The 19,676-nt window shown below is 39.0% G+C and overlaps 1 protein-coding gene across 4 annotated transcripts in view; it reads left to right on the forward strand.

The window, feature by feature from the left end:
• Positions 1–19,676, forward strand: part of LOC149440328 (EH domain-binding protein 1-like protein 1) — a 207,910-nt gene that overhangs the window by 168,842 nt on the left and 19,392 nt on the right. For 2 of the 4 annotated variants that reach the window (XM_089658776.1, XM_089658777.1), the window contains exons 11-14: positions 7,873–7,921; positions 8,006–8,911; positions 9,025–9,088; positions 13,193–13,275. In XM_089658776.1, coding sequence (XP_089514902.1) covers positions 7,873–7,921; positions 8,006–8,911; positions 9,025–9,088; positions 13,193–13,275 — 1,102 coding nt within the window. Of the gene's footprint in view, positions 1–7,872; positions 7,922–8,005; positions 8,912–9,024; positions 9,089–11,603; positions 11,856–13,192; positions 13,276–19,676 lie in introns of those variants that run through there. The other 2 variants (XM_089658779.1, XM_089658780.1) reach the window with 2 other exon arrangements.

The following is a 19,676-nucleotide window of genomic DNA, read 5'->3' on the forward strand; positions in this document are numbered from 1 at the left end:
TGGGTAGTTACGTTGAATGACATAATGCTCATAGAGGAAACCATTGCCATGGATGCAGATAATTTTTCCAAATTCACATCACTCTGGTATATCTGGATGCATTTTTCATCATCAGATGTTTTTAAACATGTTTCTCTTCTGGGCGTGCCGGATCCTGCTCCCAGTGCCCCGGCAGTTGAGTGACCATACTTCAAGGAGTTCTTATCGATTCCCTCATCTCCCCATGAGATAAGTTCCCTTTTTGCAGGGGTCATGTCTCTTTTCATATCTCTATTATTCCTGGGCTAGGTTCACTCCGAATTCCACGCCTCTTTTCTTTCTCCTTTTTCTTCCCTAGTTTCTCCCTTGTTTCTTTTCCTGTTTTCATTCTCTTGTCCTTTTTGTGGGACATGATTATGCTTTAATGAATGTGGTAAATCTTGGGGTTCCGGGCCTGACACCTACCCCAAGTAGTCGCCTCAAATGGAATGACCACTACGACACTCCTACTACCTACAGCTGTCTAAGCCAGTACTGGTCGGACCCAGATTTTGTTGTACTGCAACAGAATTTGTCCTTATAGGATTATGTTGTACATTCCTATTTTTTTTTATTTTCTTTTTCTGTTTTCAATACTACTGTACCATTTACTGCTCTACCTGCTATATCTAAAAACACAATAAAAATATATTTGACCTTAATAATGAAAGGGAAATGAAGCAAAATAGAACAAGCGTTTTAACTTTCAGGTATGCTTATGTGGCCATTGATGTTTTTGCCTTGAGAAGGCGAACGAACCAATCCTGTTCCTTGTTGCTGTCCTTATTTCCCTTTTTTATGAGGTGGTTTTGCTGGTGAGGATTGCGGGGACTGTAGAGGGCTGTGCTCCAAGGAGGGGAGGCGTAATTCGACATACCATTCTGGGAGATCTATTGGTGGTACATGTAGATATTCAGGTTGGCAATTGATCTGGCATTCTTAGGAGGAATGACTTCCCATTGTGAGTGGCCGCCACTTGTATGATATTCCATTTTCTCTGAGCAGCTCCAACAGGGGGTGCATTGCCCTTCTATTTTTCAGTGTTATTAGCGATAGATCTTGAAACAGTAAAACTGTATGTTCATTAAATATAATCAGCTCCTTATCTCTTGTCTTTGCCAAGATCTCCTGTTTTAAGCCAAAACTTTGCAAGCACCAGATTATGTCCTGGGGTGGGTTAAAATCAGACGGTTTTCGGCTTCAAGGCTCTATGAGTGTGCACAAAATCAATGAAGGAATCTGTAGACTATTCAAGCAGACTGTTAAACACTGAACTTAAAGCTGCTGTGATCTTATCTGAATCTACAGACTCAGGAATGCCTCTTACTCTGATATTCTGTCTTCTCCCCCAATTGTCCAAGTCTTCTAAATGTCTATTAATAGTGATAAGGTGTGCTGACTCTGTTGCTGTTTCTAATCACAATATGGCTTTGTCTCTCTGGTTATCAGCTCTTTTCACTGCCAAAATTTTCTCAGATAATGCTAAAAGATCAGCTTCCAGCTCCATGATGGCAGAGTAGAAAGTGTTTTTTTTTATATCAGCAGCAATGGTCGTCATCAGCCAGAGTGAGTGGATAGTCAGGGGCATCTAATTCTCTCACCATATCCTCTTGGCTGGTGTCCTGAGGCTTTTGTGTGCTTTCAATTTAAAGATCTCCTGTAAGCTACGGGCTCCAGACATAGCAGTGCCGTGAGTGGGTCCCAGAGGGATACTTCGCTAACCTGCTCATGCTGGTGGAGCAGAGTAGTAGCAGGTGAGAGATAAAAAGCTGCAGGTTTCATGGTGCTCCTTCAGCAAGCCGTACTCTCCATAGAGTGCCAAGCAACACCTTGGTCTTTTCATATTGGTATACACTGGTACTTTTTTGCACAATGTGATAGTTGCTCAGTAATTTCTATATTGTACCTGTCAGACCCTCCGTAGGCCCTTCCAGATTGTCTGGATCTTCTGTACCAAGGACCAGGGTGCCACCCAAAATGACTGGTTCCCAATCACCTATTGTTAGCCTGTGATTGGTCACTGTACAGCCCAACCCTATGTTTTTATTCTACCCTTGAATGTATCTTTTTCTCCCTGTTAGAGGAGAAAATCGTAAACAAAAAAAAAGTTTGTGTAAAAAAAAAAAAAAATTGTGTGTGTGTGTATGTGTGTATATATATATATATATATATATATATATATATATATATATATATATATATATATATATACAGTTGCAAGAAAAAGTATGTGAACCCTTTGGGATTACGTGGAGTATTGCATGAATTGGGCATAAAATGTGCTCTGAACGTCATCTAAGTCACAACAATAGAAGAACACAGTCTGCTGAACATTATACTACACAAACATTAGATGTTGCCATGGTTTAATGGCACATAACATGTAAACATTCACAGTGCAGGGAGGAAAAAGTATGTGAACCTTTGGACTTAATAACTGGTTGACCCTCCTTTGGCAGCAATAACCTCAACCAAACATTTCCTGTAGTTGCAGATCAGACCTGCACAACGATCTGGAGTAATTTTGGACCACTCCTCTTCACAAAACTGTTTCAGTGTAGCAATATTCTTGGGATGTCTGGTGTGAATCGCTCTCTCAAGGTCATTCCACAGCATTTCAATCGGGTTAAGGTCAGGACTCTGACTGAGCCATTTCAGAAGGCGTATTCTGTGCTGTTGCAGCCATTGTTTTGTTGAATTACTTGTATGCTTTTGGTCATTGTCCTGTTGCATCACCCATCCTCTGCGGAGCATCAGTTGGCGACAGATGGTCGTACGTTTTCCTGCAAAATGTCTTGATAAACTCTGGAATTCATTTTCCCATCAATGACAACAATCCGTCCAGGCCCTAGGGCAGCAAAGCAGCCCAAAACCATGATGCTCCTTCCGCCATGTTTTACAGTGGGGATGAGGTTTTGATGTTGGTGTGCTGTGCCTTTTTTTCTCCACACATAGTGTTGTGTGTTCTTCCCAAACAACTCAATCTTGGTTTCATCTGTCCACAGTATATTTTGCCAGTAGTGCTGTGGAACATCCAGGTGCTCTTTTGCAAACTTCAAACGTGCTGCAATATTCTTTTTGGACAGCAATGGCTTCCTCCATGGTGTCCTCCCATGTACTCCATTCTTGTTTAATGTTTTCCTTATTGTAGATGTGTCAACAAAAATGTTAGCATGTGCCAGAGATTTCTGTAGGTCTTTAGCTGACACTCTGGGATTCTTCTTTACCTCATGCAGCATTCTGCGCTGTGCTCTTGCAGTCATTTTTACAGGACGACCACGCCTAGGGAGAGTAGCAACACTGCTAAACTTTCTCCATTTGTAGACAGTCTGTCTTACCATGGACACATGAACATCAAGGCTTTTGGAGATACTTTTGTAACCCTTTCCAGCTTCATGCAAGTCAACAATTCTTGATCGTAGGTCTTCTGAGAGCTCTTTTCTGCGAGGCATGGTTCACATCAGACAGTGCTTCTTGAAACCAGTAAACCCAAAACAGGTGTGTGTTTTTTAAGGGCAGGACAGCTGTCAGCAACACTTCCAATATCATCACACTGATTGGAGTCAAGGTTGGCTCACTCCTGGCTCCAATTAGCTCTGGGAGAAGTCATTAAGCTAGGGCCTCACATACTTTTTCCTCCCTGCACTGTGAATGTTTACATGTTATGTGCAATTAAACCATGGCAACATCTAATGTTTGTGTAGTATTATGTTCAGCAGACTGTGTTCTTCTGTTGTTGTGACTTAGATGACATTCAGAGCACATTTTATGCCCAATTCATGCAAAACTCCACGTAATCCCAAGGGGTTCACATACTTTTTCTTGCAACTGTATATATATATATATATATATATATATATATATATGATAACTAGATATATCAGAGCTTGATCTAGGTCAGTGTTAGGGTTAACTTTCCTGTACAACTTTCCTTTAGATTTTAGAGTCAAAAGTTAGGGTCAGTGTACTTTAGATAGGATTAAAAAATGTATTTTTTAAAGTTAGTATCAGTGCTTGTCAACATCAGTGTTTTAGGCTTGATAAGAAAAGCAAAATGTGTACTATTGTTTTTGAGCTATACTGTGGTTGCAAACAACAAATAATACGCACACGTGGTATCTCTGTGATCGTCAGGGGCAGGGGAATTTGTTTTGGGTTGTCCTTTGGTGGTAGGTCAGAATGATAGCAAGAAATATATAGCTATTTTTTTTTTTTGTGCATGGAGATATCCATTACTATTTACCATAAAATAAAAGCCCAATTTGTCCTAAATAAAAACAAGGTATAATTCACATAATTACACTAAGTTGTGATGATATGTATAGTTTTACTAACACATGTCAAAGTTGCAAATCTGTGTTCAGGCATTAAGATTTATTTTACCATTGTCATGAAGGGGTTACAAAATCTCTGTCCCGAACAAGTATTTTGACATAGCTGTTTAGAACTCTAACTATAACCTGTTATTACTTTTGTCTAATTTTTGGGAAGCTTAAAGGCATTTGACTGTGCCTTTATTCCTTATTATATAACTGTGTGTCAGTGTAGCCATGCTGTGTCTGGGTCTGTCTGGAAATTTGACAGCTATGGACAGGTTCATCATAGCCCATTCCAGTTAATTGTGGCGTGTTTAAGAAGCAATCCTAAATCTATTGGAAAATATCTCTTGGCTGACCAATATGAACTGCTTTAGGTCCTCCCTATAGCAGATATACTGCTACAGGGCAGCACCTGTGCGCAGGATCATGTATATATATGTCATTCTGCATTCCTGGGTAGGGAGCGTGCAAGAGAGCCCTACCCGCGCCGCCATTCGAGGCCGCGGATTTCAGTCACCGGGTCCCAGCCGGTAATTACCTGCCGGCGCCCGGTGTTTACCGAGCTTCTCCAACGGGAAGGAAGATTGTTTTGTTTACAAACAATCTTCCTCCCTGTCAGCTCGAGCACACTGCTCGGGATGGCTGTGCACAGTACAGCCATCCCGATCAGTGTGTTTACAGTGAAGCACACACCACCCGACCCCTAGTAAAACACTCCCAGCACACAGTTAACCCTTTTATCACCCCTCACATTATCCCCTTTCTGCCCAGTGTCATTAGTACAGTGCCAGTGCTTTTTTTTTAGCACTGATCATTGTATTGGTGTCACTGGGGATGTCAGTGACACCAAGTTAGTTCCCCCCTGTGTCAGAATGTCCACCTCAGTCCCGCTAAAAGTCGCTGATCGCCCCCATTACTAGTAGAAAAAAAAAATCCCATTATCTATACCGCCATTTGTAAACGCTATAACTTTCACATAAACCAATTCATTTACACGTATTGGGATTTTTTTTAGCAAAGACATGTAGCAGAATACATTTTGGCCTAAATTTATGATGAAATTCGATTTTTTTTATTTTTTTTGCTGGAAATGTTTAATAGCAAAAAGTCCAAAATATAGTTTTTTCTCAAAATTGCTGATTTTGTTTGCTTATAGCGCAAAAAATAAAAACCGCACAGGCGACCAAATACCAACCACAGAAAGCTCAATTTGTGGGGAAAAAGGGACATGAATTTCATTTGGGTGTAGTGTTGCATGACCGCGTCAGTTAAATTAAAGCAGCGCCGTAATGCAAAAAATGGTTAAGAGAAACAGGTTGTCTAAGCTGGGTCTTTCCAATAGTTTGATATTGTCCCCTGGGATAAGGGCAACACCACAAGTTTTTGTGTACATGTTTGGCATAAATGCTCTACAGAATACGTGTACAGCAGTTGGAGCTTTCAACTGCCATCTCTTGTCCATAGGTAGTGTAAAGTGAACCTGGCATATCCACCATAGTATATTAACTAATATTAATGGTAAACCACAGACAGCTTTTGGCTCTCCTGTGGACACTGAGGATTTTACAACTGTATTACAGGGGACAAGACATGGTGGCACATTTAAGCAGTGAATATAACATTCCCCAAACATTCACTATAGATGAATCTTTCAGGTGCACGTGTTTTAAATAACAGTGATTGATGCACCACAAGTGAATATTTGGTGGTCACATTCACTAGTTTACATATATACCCCTTAGTGTCAGGATGGGCAAAGTTAACTTTTTAATGTAAAAAAAAAATGGAACCCTACATGCAGCCTGGGTCTCAGATCCAGGGTCATCCCCAGCACAAATAAATGATTTGAAGACAAATGTAGACAATTGAAGGGTCTAATTACACCTGTCCACTCTGGTGGATTGCATTAAGGTGTGTTGCATTGAGGAAGCTCAGATATAGCTACACCTTTTTTTTTTCAGTGCAGCACAGTGTATGGAAGTTACTGTGTAGTGCACTGCACTTCAATGCAGGTGCATTTAGAAGGTTGGTTGGCCTGCTGTATGTGAAGCCAGCCTAAGACATGCTAAGGAGGTAGAATGACTACATATGGGTCCAAATTATTTTAATTCTTCAGTTAATGTTTCAAAGATGAAAATTATATTTTGTATTGCAGAAAGAGATATAATTTTACTAAAAATGTATTTAAACCCAAAAATAAAACAGTAATATATTGCAGCCTACCTGTTCTTAGATGTGGTTTTCTTTTTTCAAACCTTCTTAAATGTATTTGTACCTTTTGATTCTGCCAGTAACACACTCCCAGTACTGTATAACAAACTTGCTTGCCCTTCTGTATTAAGACAACAGAAACAAGATAGAATAACGGAGCCCTCCCCTCTCAGTAATATAGCGGAGACCAGTTCTGTAGTCCTCAGAGAACAATGTAATTTGGAAACGAGAACATGATGTCGCTAGCTCACAAGATTTCCAGCAAAATCAACAGATTTTTGGAAATCAAATGGCTATAAGAAAACAATTTCAATGTTAATGCATAGACTTAAAAATTATCCTCTCCAAGCCACTCTTCTTCACTGCCAATTGAAGCCAGAGTGTCGGGTGTAATACAAGCCCTCCCCGCTCACACACTGGGAAAAAAAAGGAGACACCACACATGAGGCAATCGGTGGTATCAACGTTTATTGCCAGAGATATCCGCAAGCATGACATCGACAGTCCTCACCTTAGGACTGCAATTCTAATGAGTTTCATCCAATAGACCTTAATCATAGAGAGTGCAATAAATGTGGATAACAGTAATCCCTCTGTGCAATGGCTTCTTTTTCAGCAAAATGCTTTCAATGGTATATTAAACAAACAAGAGTTCAGAGAAATTCGTTGTCAGGGTTTATATATACTTTAAATAGTACTTATTTGAGATTTTCTTCGAATTTCATGGTATTTACTATATTGTAATTAAAAAAGTATATTTGCTACTCAAGGATCTACTTTCTTTGACTACTTTTTTTAAATCGTGTAATTTTTATTTTATCAAATGTATTTGTAAAAATAGGCCTTGGTAGGAGCCTTTTGAAAATGGTGTTTTTCAGGATACACCAACTCTAAAATAAGTCTGAGAGACAATGACGTGTAGGCAGCATGATCCAATGATAGCCTATCACCTAGTGCAGCAGTCCACACCTGCTGTTTCTGTGCATGCAGATTGTCCCCATAATCATCTCTCACAGCAGGCCTATAGCTTGCCATTGTGCTCTGAGGCCTCTGATTCTCTACTGCAAATGTAACAAGTCCCATATGGGTTTGGTAGGCCCAAGAGTAGTTGCACCATTTTTCTTAGTAGTAGTTCTGCTAGTGGTCTAATAATTTTAGTAAGACGCGAGGTAAGGCTTCTTAAAATGAATTTTGAACTGAGCACAAAAGTACCTTCCTTAATGTGTTGGCTGTGTTTTAGATATTGTTAATTTTTTCTAACCCTTGACACATGGAAGAGTGTGCAATGAATTGTCCTAATGAAATGTCATTCACTCTCTTTCAGCAACTATGAAGTGTTGGACCCACTTAATGTCAAGGAGAATAACAAAAAGGTCAGTTTTTCCTTTTTCCAGTGATGCAGGAATACTTTTTTATACTAACATATTTTTGGCTAAATTCTGCCTATTTACTTATAGGCATATGATGGGTTTGCTGCTCTTGGGATACCACCACTTTTATCTCCATCTGACATGTTGCTTCGTTCTGTGCCAGACAAGCTCATTATTCTCACATACCTCTGTCAAATTCGATCTCACTTCACAAGTGTTCATCCAACTGCAACAACTCAAAATCCTCACGTGGATAAGCAGAAACATGACACTGTTTCAGAACTACAGTCAAACTTGAACTCCAAGCAACAAAATATTACTTCCGAAGATCAAGCTATCACAGAGGAACACAGTGTTAAACCCACACCCATGAATGAAAAACACTTTGTAAAAGTAGACCATGGAAAGGAAAATCTTCCAGACTTATCCTCTGATGAACAAGTGGTGAAAAAGTCTACTCCTGCATCTCAGGAAGCATTAAGTGCTATAACAGATAAAAATGAAACAATAAAGCAATTAATGCATGAAAATAATGAATCTGCACCTAAACTAAAAAATAAATTAGAAGCCTTGCCTGAGACACAGAATAAATATGACAAACAAAAATTAGTAATATCTCCTCCTGTAGACAGTTTACCAAAATACTCTGCTGTGGAAAAAAAGACCTCATGTCCTGAGGCAGAGCAAAACACAAAATTTTGTATTGTTCCTCAGAAAGATGACATTATAAATACAGAGGAAGAAAATATACCAGGTACTGTTAAAGAGACAAGCAATTCTGGAGTTGTTCCACCTCCTCGGGTTAAGAAAAGACTAAGTGTTAATGAAGGTTTAACAGAGTTAAACCTGGAAGAAGGAGAAACTTCCCTTCAGTCAGCAACTGTTCCAGTTGCTCCTCCACGAAAAGGAGGAGGTCTAGGTCATCTTCGAGATGCCGACCTTGTGAAGAAAAGGCGTTCCCTTATTCGATCTCAGTCCCTTTCACAAGATGAGGTTAGTTTTTTCACCTTATGGTTCCCTATCTTTTTCATTGCTGTGCTTTTTTTTGTAAATTTTTTGGCTCATTTGTGACATCAATTCTTAGCTTTTAATTTTTGTAACTACAGGAAATGGATCTCACACTAAAAAGTCACGAAACACCCTCAAGACCCTCTTCCCAAATTGTGAATGGTAACTGATATACAAATACATCATGCTAGCTCTGTTATCAAATTTCTACTGTGTGTAATTTTTAAAAGAGAAATATTGGATTTTTTTCTTTAATCATACTTACCTAGGTGGATGTAGCATCGATCCCATGCTGCATTTGTCCCCCGCCAGCTCTAAGGCTGAGGACTGAATGATCAAACAGTTCTGCTGATGGCTCAGTTCTCCTGACCACTCTGAGGAGATAGCTGGGACTGTTGGTCTCCATCTCTCTGCTCTGCCCTCCAGGGCTCACAGGAGCACTGGGCTGTGGGGAGGGAGTGAATGGCTCAGGCTCTCAGTGGCTCATTGAGAGACTGAGCCAGGTGCTGGACCATATGGTCATGATCTTTCCCCAGCCTGAATCGGCTCTGTGATATTATCAGGTGCCAGCTGAAAAGGGGTCACAGGAGAACGAACTGCATCCTGTGAGCCACAGGAAAAATACAGCCAAACGAGCTTTGGCTGTACATCTCCTTTTAACTAGGACTTTTTACCATCTAACATGACCTTAGTTGGCTAGGAGTCTTAAAAATGCATACCTAAGTCTTCATTACAGCTATCTGTCTGAAGGTCTTGTAAAGTGGTAGGTCTTGTAAGTTTTAAAATTTACACATGCACCAAATATAACAGACAGAATTTGCCATAGGACATGCAAGGCACTAACCTACAGGTGACACCTTATGAGGGGCCAGGATTGAGTCCTGGTCTTTTGCAGAAACTCTGACAGACTGTAGGCTTAAAACAACTTGGAAAGTGAAAACAAAGTTTGAGTTTTTTTTATGAAAACTGTATGTATTTAACCATTATTAGCCCATAACCATGAATTACCCTTAATTAGCCCTTATTGACTTTCCCTCTACATTTAGATATAATTTCTACCCCATTTATTTATTGTTAAATCTTTATGCCTAATAGCTTGACAGAAAATAAAATCATTTTTGCAAGACAATAGTGCCAAAAGAACATCTTGTTTGTGCCCTGACCACCAAAAGACAGTATATGTATTACTTTGTTAGCTTAAGTCATGCAGGATTATTGCTGAATTGTTAGGCCCATAGACTGAATGTAAATAATGTTCTGCTTCATAAGGAAGTATACAGGTAAATTAGCTAGAAATAAGTAGATAAATCTGCCTGCTGCATCAGCCCCCATTACCAATTGTCACATTCCAAGCTGTTTGTTTTTGTGCACATTGTAACAGGGATTAAAGGATAATTCACCTTTCAACAAAAAATAATTTGCACTTTTTTTGTTGTAGGAGCCTGTAAACCATTGCACCTGCAGATCACTGATGGCATGCAGGGATTCTGCAGACCTGTCATTATATCTGCATGCTCATTCCTTTTATGGACAAGCCAATACTTACTGACAGGAGTAATCAATGAACTGCTATGGCGCTCAACAGCGCCATGGTAGTTCATTGAGAACTACAAGCCAACTCTCTAAGGCTGTTGGGACTTGTAGTTTCTCATTCACAGAACACTGTGAATGAGTGACGTGGCAGGGCGGACAGGGCCCCGCATGGCCACTTTTTTTCAGATTTTGACAGCTAGTCGAGTTGAAGAGTCCCCGCTAGCTGACAAAATGGGGGACGGACATTTTATAACATGTTATATTTTGTTACATGTTGCATCCTGAGTATGGGTGTAACATGTTATGAAAGGTGAACTTATCCTTTAATAAAAAAACATTTTATGCAGCATAACAGGGACATGGTTTTGGGGCGAGGCCTGTTTATGGGCAGGACCTAAGGCACCAGATGGTTTGCATTTATAGGCTCCCAATATGTGAATCCAACCCAGAAAACAGTGGTTTTAGATTTTGTTAAATGGTTTTCTACTGTGCGATACATTGGGAGACCCAATGTGTTATATCCTTTTTATGCTATTTTTTAACATTTTCTTTAACCCATTTTCCCTTTAAATCTACTTGCATCTCAGAGCTTTTTTTTGTCCAGAGGTGTCTTCTGTATATTATACTTTTTAGTGTTTTATATATTGTTTTGTATTTTTATATTTTTTTCAGGACAGATAGTGTTTTATTTGGTGGTAGATTTGCATACATATATTATTAGTTTCTAGGGTTTTATATGGAAGAAAAAGTGAAAACGTAGAAAAAATGCTTTATCTTTTTCTTGAAATGTTTTCACTATGCTAATTTTACATTGTTTGCACACCATAATATATTTACCCCCAAACTATCTGCTGAAAAAGATTAAAATGATTTCACAAAAGTGAAATTTTATGTAAGATAGCTAAATGGTAAAGCTCAAAGTGAAGGTTTGAGTTTTACTTTAGTAGAGTTTAATTCCCCTTTCAACACTACATCACAACACATGAGGAAAGAAATGGTTGATGTAAATTTTTAGCATAAATTTAGGGTAACATCAGATCAGGTTTGTGTAGATGCAAATAAACACAATGGTGACATTTTTATGGATTAGTGATTGCTAAAATTATAAAAGACATTGCCTTTACTCATTGAATTTGATTGACAGCAGCAGGAGCCAATGGCTCTTATTGATTCCTGTCAGTCCCTGTGTGAAGAGGGAGAGAGGAGAGAAGTCTGCAGCTGGGCACAGCACTGGATCAATCCAGGAGTGAGATAAGTGCATAGAGGGTTAGATGGACACACCACGTTCTAAAACATTTTTACCCTTAATGCAGGGAATGCAAGGTAAAAAAACATTTTAGCTTTAAAATCACTTTATACGGGTTATTTATTTTCATGCATCTCTTGCACACTGGGAAAAATGTCCTTCAGATATATAAAAACAATTTTTATTTAATTTTTTTGAAATATTTAACTCACACGATTTAATTATTAAACAAGTGCACAATTTAATTATTGAGTAGGATTCAAACTTGAATATTGGTTCTATCCAATACATAAACAGCAATGGCCCTAATTGACTCTTTTACTGTATATTTGTACTTTCATATTGGGTGGAGTGGTTTTAGGATTTGCCACTTTGGATTTAAATTATTTTATTCATAAATCCGTTGATTAGTTTTATACCAAAAACAGATTGTATGCTTCAGATATTAAATTGTTGGGTGTTCAACCTGTTTTTATAGCATTCTTTTATATTTTGCATCCTAGTTGTCCTCAGTTAGCAGCCAGAGAGCGTTGCAGTGATCAGGCTGGCACATATCACTAATATGAGTTTACATGTATGTGAGGACAAAGATATTTTGCTTGATGATAAATTATATTTGCAGCACAGCTATAAGTGCTCATGAAAAATGAACCCCTAATTTTGACGCGGTGTCTAAAATGTTGGTTTACCAAAAATGTATATTTTCTCACTTCCATAGTTTCCAAATGGGTTCTAACCTTGCTTGGAGTCTTATTCCTTGTGGCACAGCAATTTTGTTCCTTCATGTTAGTTTTCCATATACTAAACTAAGTAAAAGCAAGCATGGAAACCTCTCATGCACAAAACATGAGGTATATTGAACTGTGATTTAATCCTAAAGCAATCACTGCACAAATATATGGATGAATGGACTTTTTGTCACTTCCAGAAAGCAGAACCTATATGGATTGAATAGACATATAGCAGACACTCATATTATGTTACTGCAATGTAAATCCAGTCAGAAGCAAGTTTGGTAATCAGTAGAACCCACCAGGATTATCAAGAGCAGCAAGAAACATCCATATGTTTGCAAGCAGTGGAAGCAAGGTCCAGCTGTAAGAGTTGCTTACCTGCAGCTTTTTGAAAGATGTAAATTTTTGGGGACTGATATGAGCATTTCACAATGCTAGCAAGTACTGGAGTGGTAGCAAGTAATAGGACGTAGAGCTGCATTTAAGTAAAGCAGGATCTAAAAGGTTCTCCGGTGTCCGCCAAGCTAGACAAATGCAGGCTTAGCAATACCCAGCTTCTAGAGTATTGAAACACAGATCAAACTATTTTTCTGGTTAATTCAGTTAAACTGAATGCATAAACTTTGTCTAGAAAGACTGCTACCCTTAGAAGTAAACTCATGCATTATAAACTACAAAGCTACTGTTTTGCTTTAATTTAATTTATTATGTCTTTTTTACTGGATTGTTATGTGCCTTCCTGCTTTGCTACAGAACAATCTGCTTCTACAGATGTTTCCTTTTCTGCCAGTGAATTCCACACAATTGAAGCTCCAATGAAAGAGGAGGAACCTGTGGTATGACTAGACAACTTTTTTACTGCATATTTCTCTCTATTAGACTCAGTTATTCAGTTAAGTTATCATTAGGTTGAAAAACACACACGGTTCTCTAGTTCCACCATTGGAAGAAATGAATAATTACACTGAAAACCTCCATATACAGTATCTTATACCCAATGTTGATCCAGAGACAATTGGATATTCCCTGGATCAACAATCTAACACTCCGGTGTTTTTATTTTTATGTTAGGCATTTATATTCTGTGCATTTAGGAATGCATCCAACACTTTTTTTTTTTTTTTTAAACATCAAATGAGCTAGATAGAAAACATTCCTGAAGGAGTCTATTCTGCATTTTCACAGATTTTATTGTAAAGAAGCCTTTTCATATGCAGAAGTTAAACTTCTTTTCCTCCAGTTGCAATGAGGGCCCCTCTTGTCCTTTGTAATGACCTTAAAGTAAATAACTTTGCAAGTTCACTATATGGTCTAATTATATATTTATACACGTTGATAATACAGTGGATATACAGTCATGGCCGAAATTGTTGGCACCCTTGATATTTTTCCTGAAAATCAAGTATTTCACACAAAAAAGGTATTGCATTAACACATGTTTTGCTATACACATGTTTATTCCCTTTGTATGTATTGGAACAAATATAAAACAGAGGCAGAAAAGCAAATATGACATAATGTCACACAAAACCCCAAAAATGGGCTGGACAAAAGTATTGGCACCCTTAACTTAATATTTGGTTGCACACCCTTTGGAAAACATAACTGAAATCAGTCGCTTCCTATAACCATCAATAAGCTTCTGACACCTCTCACCCGGAATTTTGGACCACTCTTCCTTTGCAAACAGCTCCAGGTCTCTCTTATTGGAAGGACACCTTTTCCCAACAGCAATTTTAAGATCTCTCCACAGGTGTTCAATGGGATTTAGATCTGGGCTCATTGCTGGCCACTTCAGAACTCTCCAGCGCTTCTTTGCCATCCATTTCTGAGTGCTTTTTGACGTATGTTTGGGGTCATTGTCCTGCTGGAAGACCCAGGATCTTGGACGCAAACCCAGCTTTCTGACACTGGGCCCTACAGTGCGACCCAAAATCCTTTGGTAATCCTCAGATTTCATGATGCCTTGCACACAGTCAAGGCACCCAGTGCCAGAGGCAGCAAAACAACCCCAAAACATCATTGAACCTCCACCATATTTTACCGTAGGTACTGTGTTTTGTTCTTTGTAGGCCTCATTCCGTTTTCGGTAAACAGTAGAATGATGTGCTTTACCGAAAAGCTCTATCTTGGTCTCATCTGTCCACAAGACGTTTTCCCAGAAGGCTTTTGGCTTACTCAAGTACATTTTGGCAAACTGTAGTCTTGCTTTTTTATGTCTCTGTGTCAGCAGTGGGGTCCTCCTGGGTCTCCTGCCATAGCGTTTCATTTCATTTAAATGTCGACGGATAGTTCGCGCTGACACTGATGCTCCCTGAGCCTGCAGGACAGCTTGAATGTCTTTGGAACATGTTTGGGGCTGTTTATCCACCATCCGGACTATTCTGCGTTGCAATCTTTCATCAATTTTCCTCATCCGTCCACGACCAGGGAGATTAGCTACAGTGCCATGGGTTGCAAACTTCTTGATAATGTTGCGCACTGTGGACAAAGGCAAATCTAGTTCTCTGGAGATGGACTTGTAACCTTGAGATTGTTGATATTTTGCCACAATTTTGGTTCTCAGGTCCTCAGACAGTTCTCGTCTCCTCTTTCTGTTGTCCATGCTTAGTGTGGCACAGACAGACACACAATGCAAAGGTTAAGTGAACGTCTCTCCTTTTTATCTGCTTTCAGGTGTGATTTCTATATTGCCCACACCTGTTACTTGCCCCAGGTGAGTTTACAGGAGCATCACATGCTTGTAACATTCTTATTTATCCGCAGTTGTGAAAGGGTGCCAATACTTTTGTCCAGCCCATTTTTGGAGGTTTGTGTGACATTATGTCGAATTTGCTTTCTTTCCTCCCTTTTTTTGTTTTGTCCCAATACACACAAAGGGAATAAACATAGCAAAACATGTGTTAATGCAATACGTTTCGTGAGAAATACATGATTTCCTGGAGAAATATCAAGGGTGCCAACAATTTCGGCCATGACTGTAAAAAGTCTACACACCCCTATTAAAATGTCAAGTTTCTGTGATGTAAAAAAATGAGACAAAGAAATCATTTCAGAACTTTTTCCACCTTTAATGTAACCTATGAACTACAACTCAGTTGAACAACAAACTGAAATATTTTAGGTGGAGTGAAGTAGAAATAAAAACTAAAATAATTTGGTTGCATAAGTGTGCACACCCTTAAATTAATACTCTGTTGAAGCACCTTTTGATTTTATTACAGCACTCAGTCTTTTAGGGTGTGAGTCTATCAGCATGGCACATCTTGACTTGGCAATATTTGCCCACTCATCCTTGTAAAAACACTCTAAATCTGTCAGATTGCGAGGGCATCTCTTGTGCACAGCCCTCTTCAGATCACCCCACAGATTTTTAATCGGATTCAGGTCTGGGCTCTGGCTAGGCCATTCCAAAACGTTAATCTTCTTCTGGTGAAGCTATTCCTTTGATTATTTGGATGTTTTCTTTGGGTTGTTGCTGAAAGATGACGTTCCTCTTCATGTTCAGCTTTCTAGCAGAAGCCTGAAGGTTTTGTGCCAATATTGACTGGTATTTGTATCTCTTCATAATTCCCTCTACCTTGACTAAGGCCCCAGTTCCAGCTGAAGAAAAACAGCCTGAAAGCATGATGTTGCCACCACCATGCTTCACTGTGGGTATGGTGTTCTTTTGGTTATCTGTAGTGTTGTATTTTGCACCAAACATATCTTTTGGAATTATGGCCAAAAAGTTCAATCTTGGTTTCATCAGACCATAACACATTTTCCCACATGCTTTTGGGAGACTTCAGATGTGTTTTTGCAAAATTTAGCCGGGCTTGGATGTTGTTCTTCGTAAGAAAAGGCTTCTATCTTGCCACTATACTCCATAGCCCATCAATTTTGGAGGGATGTCCAGTTCTTGGTGATGTCACTGTTGCGCCATATTTTCACCACTTGATGATGACTGTCTTCACTGTGTTCCATGGAATATCTAATGCCTTGGAAATTCTTTTGTACCCTTCTCCTGACTGATACCTTTTAACAATGAGATCCCTCTGATGCTTTGGAAGCTCTCTGCAGACCATGACTTTTTCTGTAAGATACGACTTAAACATGTCAGGAAAGACCTACTAGAACAGCTGAACTTTATTTGGGGTTAATCAGAGGCACTTTAAAGGATGGCAGGTGTGTACTGACTCCTATTTAACATTATTTTGACTGTGATTGCTTAATTCTGAACACAGCTACATCCCCAGTTATACGAGGGTGTGCACACTTATACATTCACATTATTTTAGTTTTTTATGTTTACTTCCCTCCAAAAAAGATTTTAGTTTGTTTTTAAATTGACTTCTACAGTTTTTTTCTTCACATTAAAGGTGGAAAAAGTTCTGAAATTATTTATCTTTATCTCATTTTTTTACATCACAGAAACCTGACATTTTAACAGGGGTGTGTAGACTTTTTATATCCACTGTATTCCCCCTTTAAACTGCTTTTCTCAAGGGGGAATAAATTCATTTGACCTAATCTTTTATCATATATTGAAAATTGTTGAGCAGCGCTGATACAAGAAAATATTTAAAGTACTTTATGATGCTATGCATAAATGTGACACAATACTTGGTATAGTGCAAAGCTCTTATTTCAATGTGCAATTAAAGTGAAATAGTACCAATTTGTGCTATGATCCAAAACATCTTAAGTATATGGAAATGTGTGTAACAGGGTCCTCCAAATGATTGTCCGTTTATATCTATGTGTATAATAAAAAGTGCAGCGCTTATTCATTCAAAAATGTAAAACAATTTACACCTGTACCATTCAAAATAACAAATATAATAAACATGGGAAAAATTGTGATCATAAAGAGTCCATAGGGTAAATAATGTGCATAATCAAAATAATAATCAGTCCCACATGTCATGATGGAAACAGGAAACTTCAGAGATAGCCAAAGTGTCACCATCCACTCTCATGCAAGGCTTACCAGAAGGTTTGTGACTCCCTGCTAACAATGGTCAATAAACGCTGTTTAACCACTTCCTGGCCACCCTATAACAGAAATACTGCTACAGGGTATCATGGGAGTGCAAAATCATGTATATTTACATGATTTTGCATTTCCGGGTAGGGGGCGCATGCGAGCCCTACCAGCGCCGCCATTCGTGGCCCCGGCTGTCAATCACTGGGCCTCCGACGGGGAGGAAGACTGTTTTGTTTACAAACAGTATTCCTCCCTGTCAGCTCTGGCACACTGCTCAGGATAGCTGTGCACAGCACAGCCATCCCGATCAGTGTGCTTACAGTGAAGCACACACCCCTGTCCTCTGAAAAAACACTCCCTACATATAGTTAACCCTTTGATCACCTCTCATGTTAACCCCTTCCTGCCCAGTGCCATTAGTACAGTGTCAGTGCTTTTTTTTTTTTAGCACTGATCACTGTATTGGTGTCACTGGGGATTTCAGTGACACCAAATTAGTTACCCCCAGTGTCAGAATGTCCGCCGCAGTCCTGTTAAAATTCACTGATCGCTGACGTTACTAGTAGAAAAAAAAATACTAGTATCTATACCGCCATTTGTAAACGCTATAACTTGCACATAAATCAATTAATTTACATGTATTGGGATTTTTTTTTAGCAAAGACATGTCATTTAGATTTTGGCATAAAGTTATGATGAAGTTAAATTTTAAAAAAATATTTTTACTGGACTTAATAGCAAAAAGTCCAAAATATTGTTTTTCTCTGAAAATTGTTGGTCTGGTTTTTTTTTTATAGCGCAAAAAATTAAAACCGCAAAGGCGATCAAACACCACCGAAAGAAAGCTCAATTCATGGGAAAGAAAAGGACATACATTTAATTTGGGTGCAGCGTTGCACAACCACGCAATTGTCAGTTAAAGTAACGCAGCGCCGTAACGCAAAAAATGGCATGGTCAGGAAGGGGGGTAAATCCTCAGGAGGGCCCGTGGTTAAGATGATAAAGTTGACATCATGTAAACCGAATGGTCATCATCTAAAAGCCCAGATATGTGACAAGCTATTTGACCCACTGCTGTCTCTATGATTAACAATTCCACAGCACTCCAACACTAATTAACTGAATCGGAACTTGCAGCAGAACAAATGCAATGAAGAAATACTCCACATAGTGTAAAAACCATAGCACAGAAAATTTATTAAACAGAATTGCACTTACATTGTGTTCTGTAAAACCAGCATGTAAAAAAACGGCAAATAGAAATTCTTTCCAGGAACAAGGATGGTCATCGGCCAGTTGCGAATGTGTGGTAGAGTGTGCATGGCTCTGACCTACGCGTTTCATCATATGCGATGTCATCACGTATATTTCAGTGCCAACTCTTCACCAAATCTGGCTTGTAACACGTGCTCTGGAGTGCCCCTTTAAACTGCTTACTCTCCAGACTGTTTTGACCTCTTATCAAAATAAGAAGGTCTACATATGCTTGTGTATAGTACATTCTCCTGCACCTCAATATGCATACCATCTCAAAGCACTTTTTATTGTGTATACATTTTCTTCTATCAGCACTTATTGTGCACTACAGAATCACAAGACCCAGACCTACATTTTGATGCATAGTATGCATCTCTGAAATATTAAAAATGAAGGCACAGTCACAGTTTAGAAATTGCCCTTCAAATTTGAAGTGGCTAGAGTGGAGTTTCAATGAATGGCAATGGGCGGCGTGAGTTGCAAACAAATGGTCATATTGTGAACACTATCATTGACATTGACATTCATTGAAACTCCACTCTAGCCACCTCAAATTTGAAGGGCAATTTCTAAACTGCGACTGTGTCTTCATTTTTAATATTTCAGAGACATACTATGCATCAAAATGTAGGTCTGGGTCTTGTGATTCTCACAATATAAAGCTCTTCGGTGTAGGATTTATAATTTTTAAACTACAACTGTTTGAACATGGCAACCACCAGTGAAGTGAGCAAGTTGGAGAAGTTTGTTTTCCCTTGCTGTAGAGTGAGTTGCCATAGGAACCCAGGTGTGTGAGCAGGCAGCAGAGTGACAAGCTACTCCGCCCACTCCAGTTGTAGACTACTGGTGGATGAAAGAACACTTCACACAATTTCCCCAGAAATTGTAGCTTTTCTAGTTAAATCTGTGATCTATCAGAACACCCAGATCCTTTTTGATGATTGATTTTCCCAGTTGTAATCATTTTTTTAAGTATTCTGTATGTGTAGGTGAGAATATTTTTGAATTAGG

Source organism: Staurois parvus, unplaced genomic scaffold (genome assembly GCF_062004578.1).
Source record: "Staurois parvus isolate SC_StPar_1 unplaced genomic scaffold, SC_StPar_1.0 ptg001091l, whole genome shotgun sequence".
NCBI classification, from domain to species: domain Eukaryota; kingdom Metazoa; phylum Chordata; class Amphibia; order Anura; family Ranidae; genus Staurois; species Staurois parvus.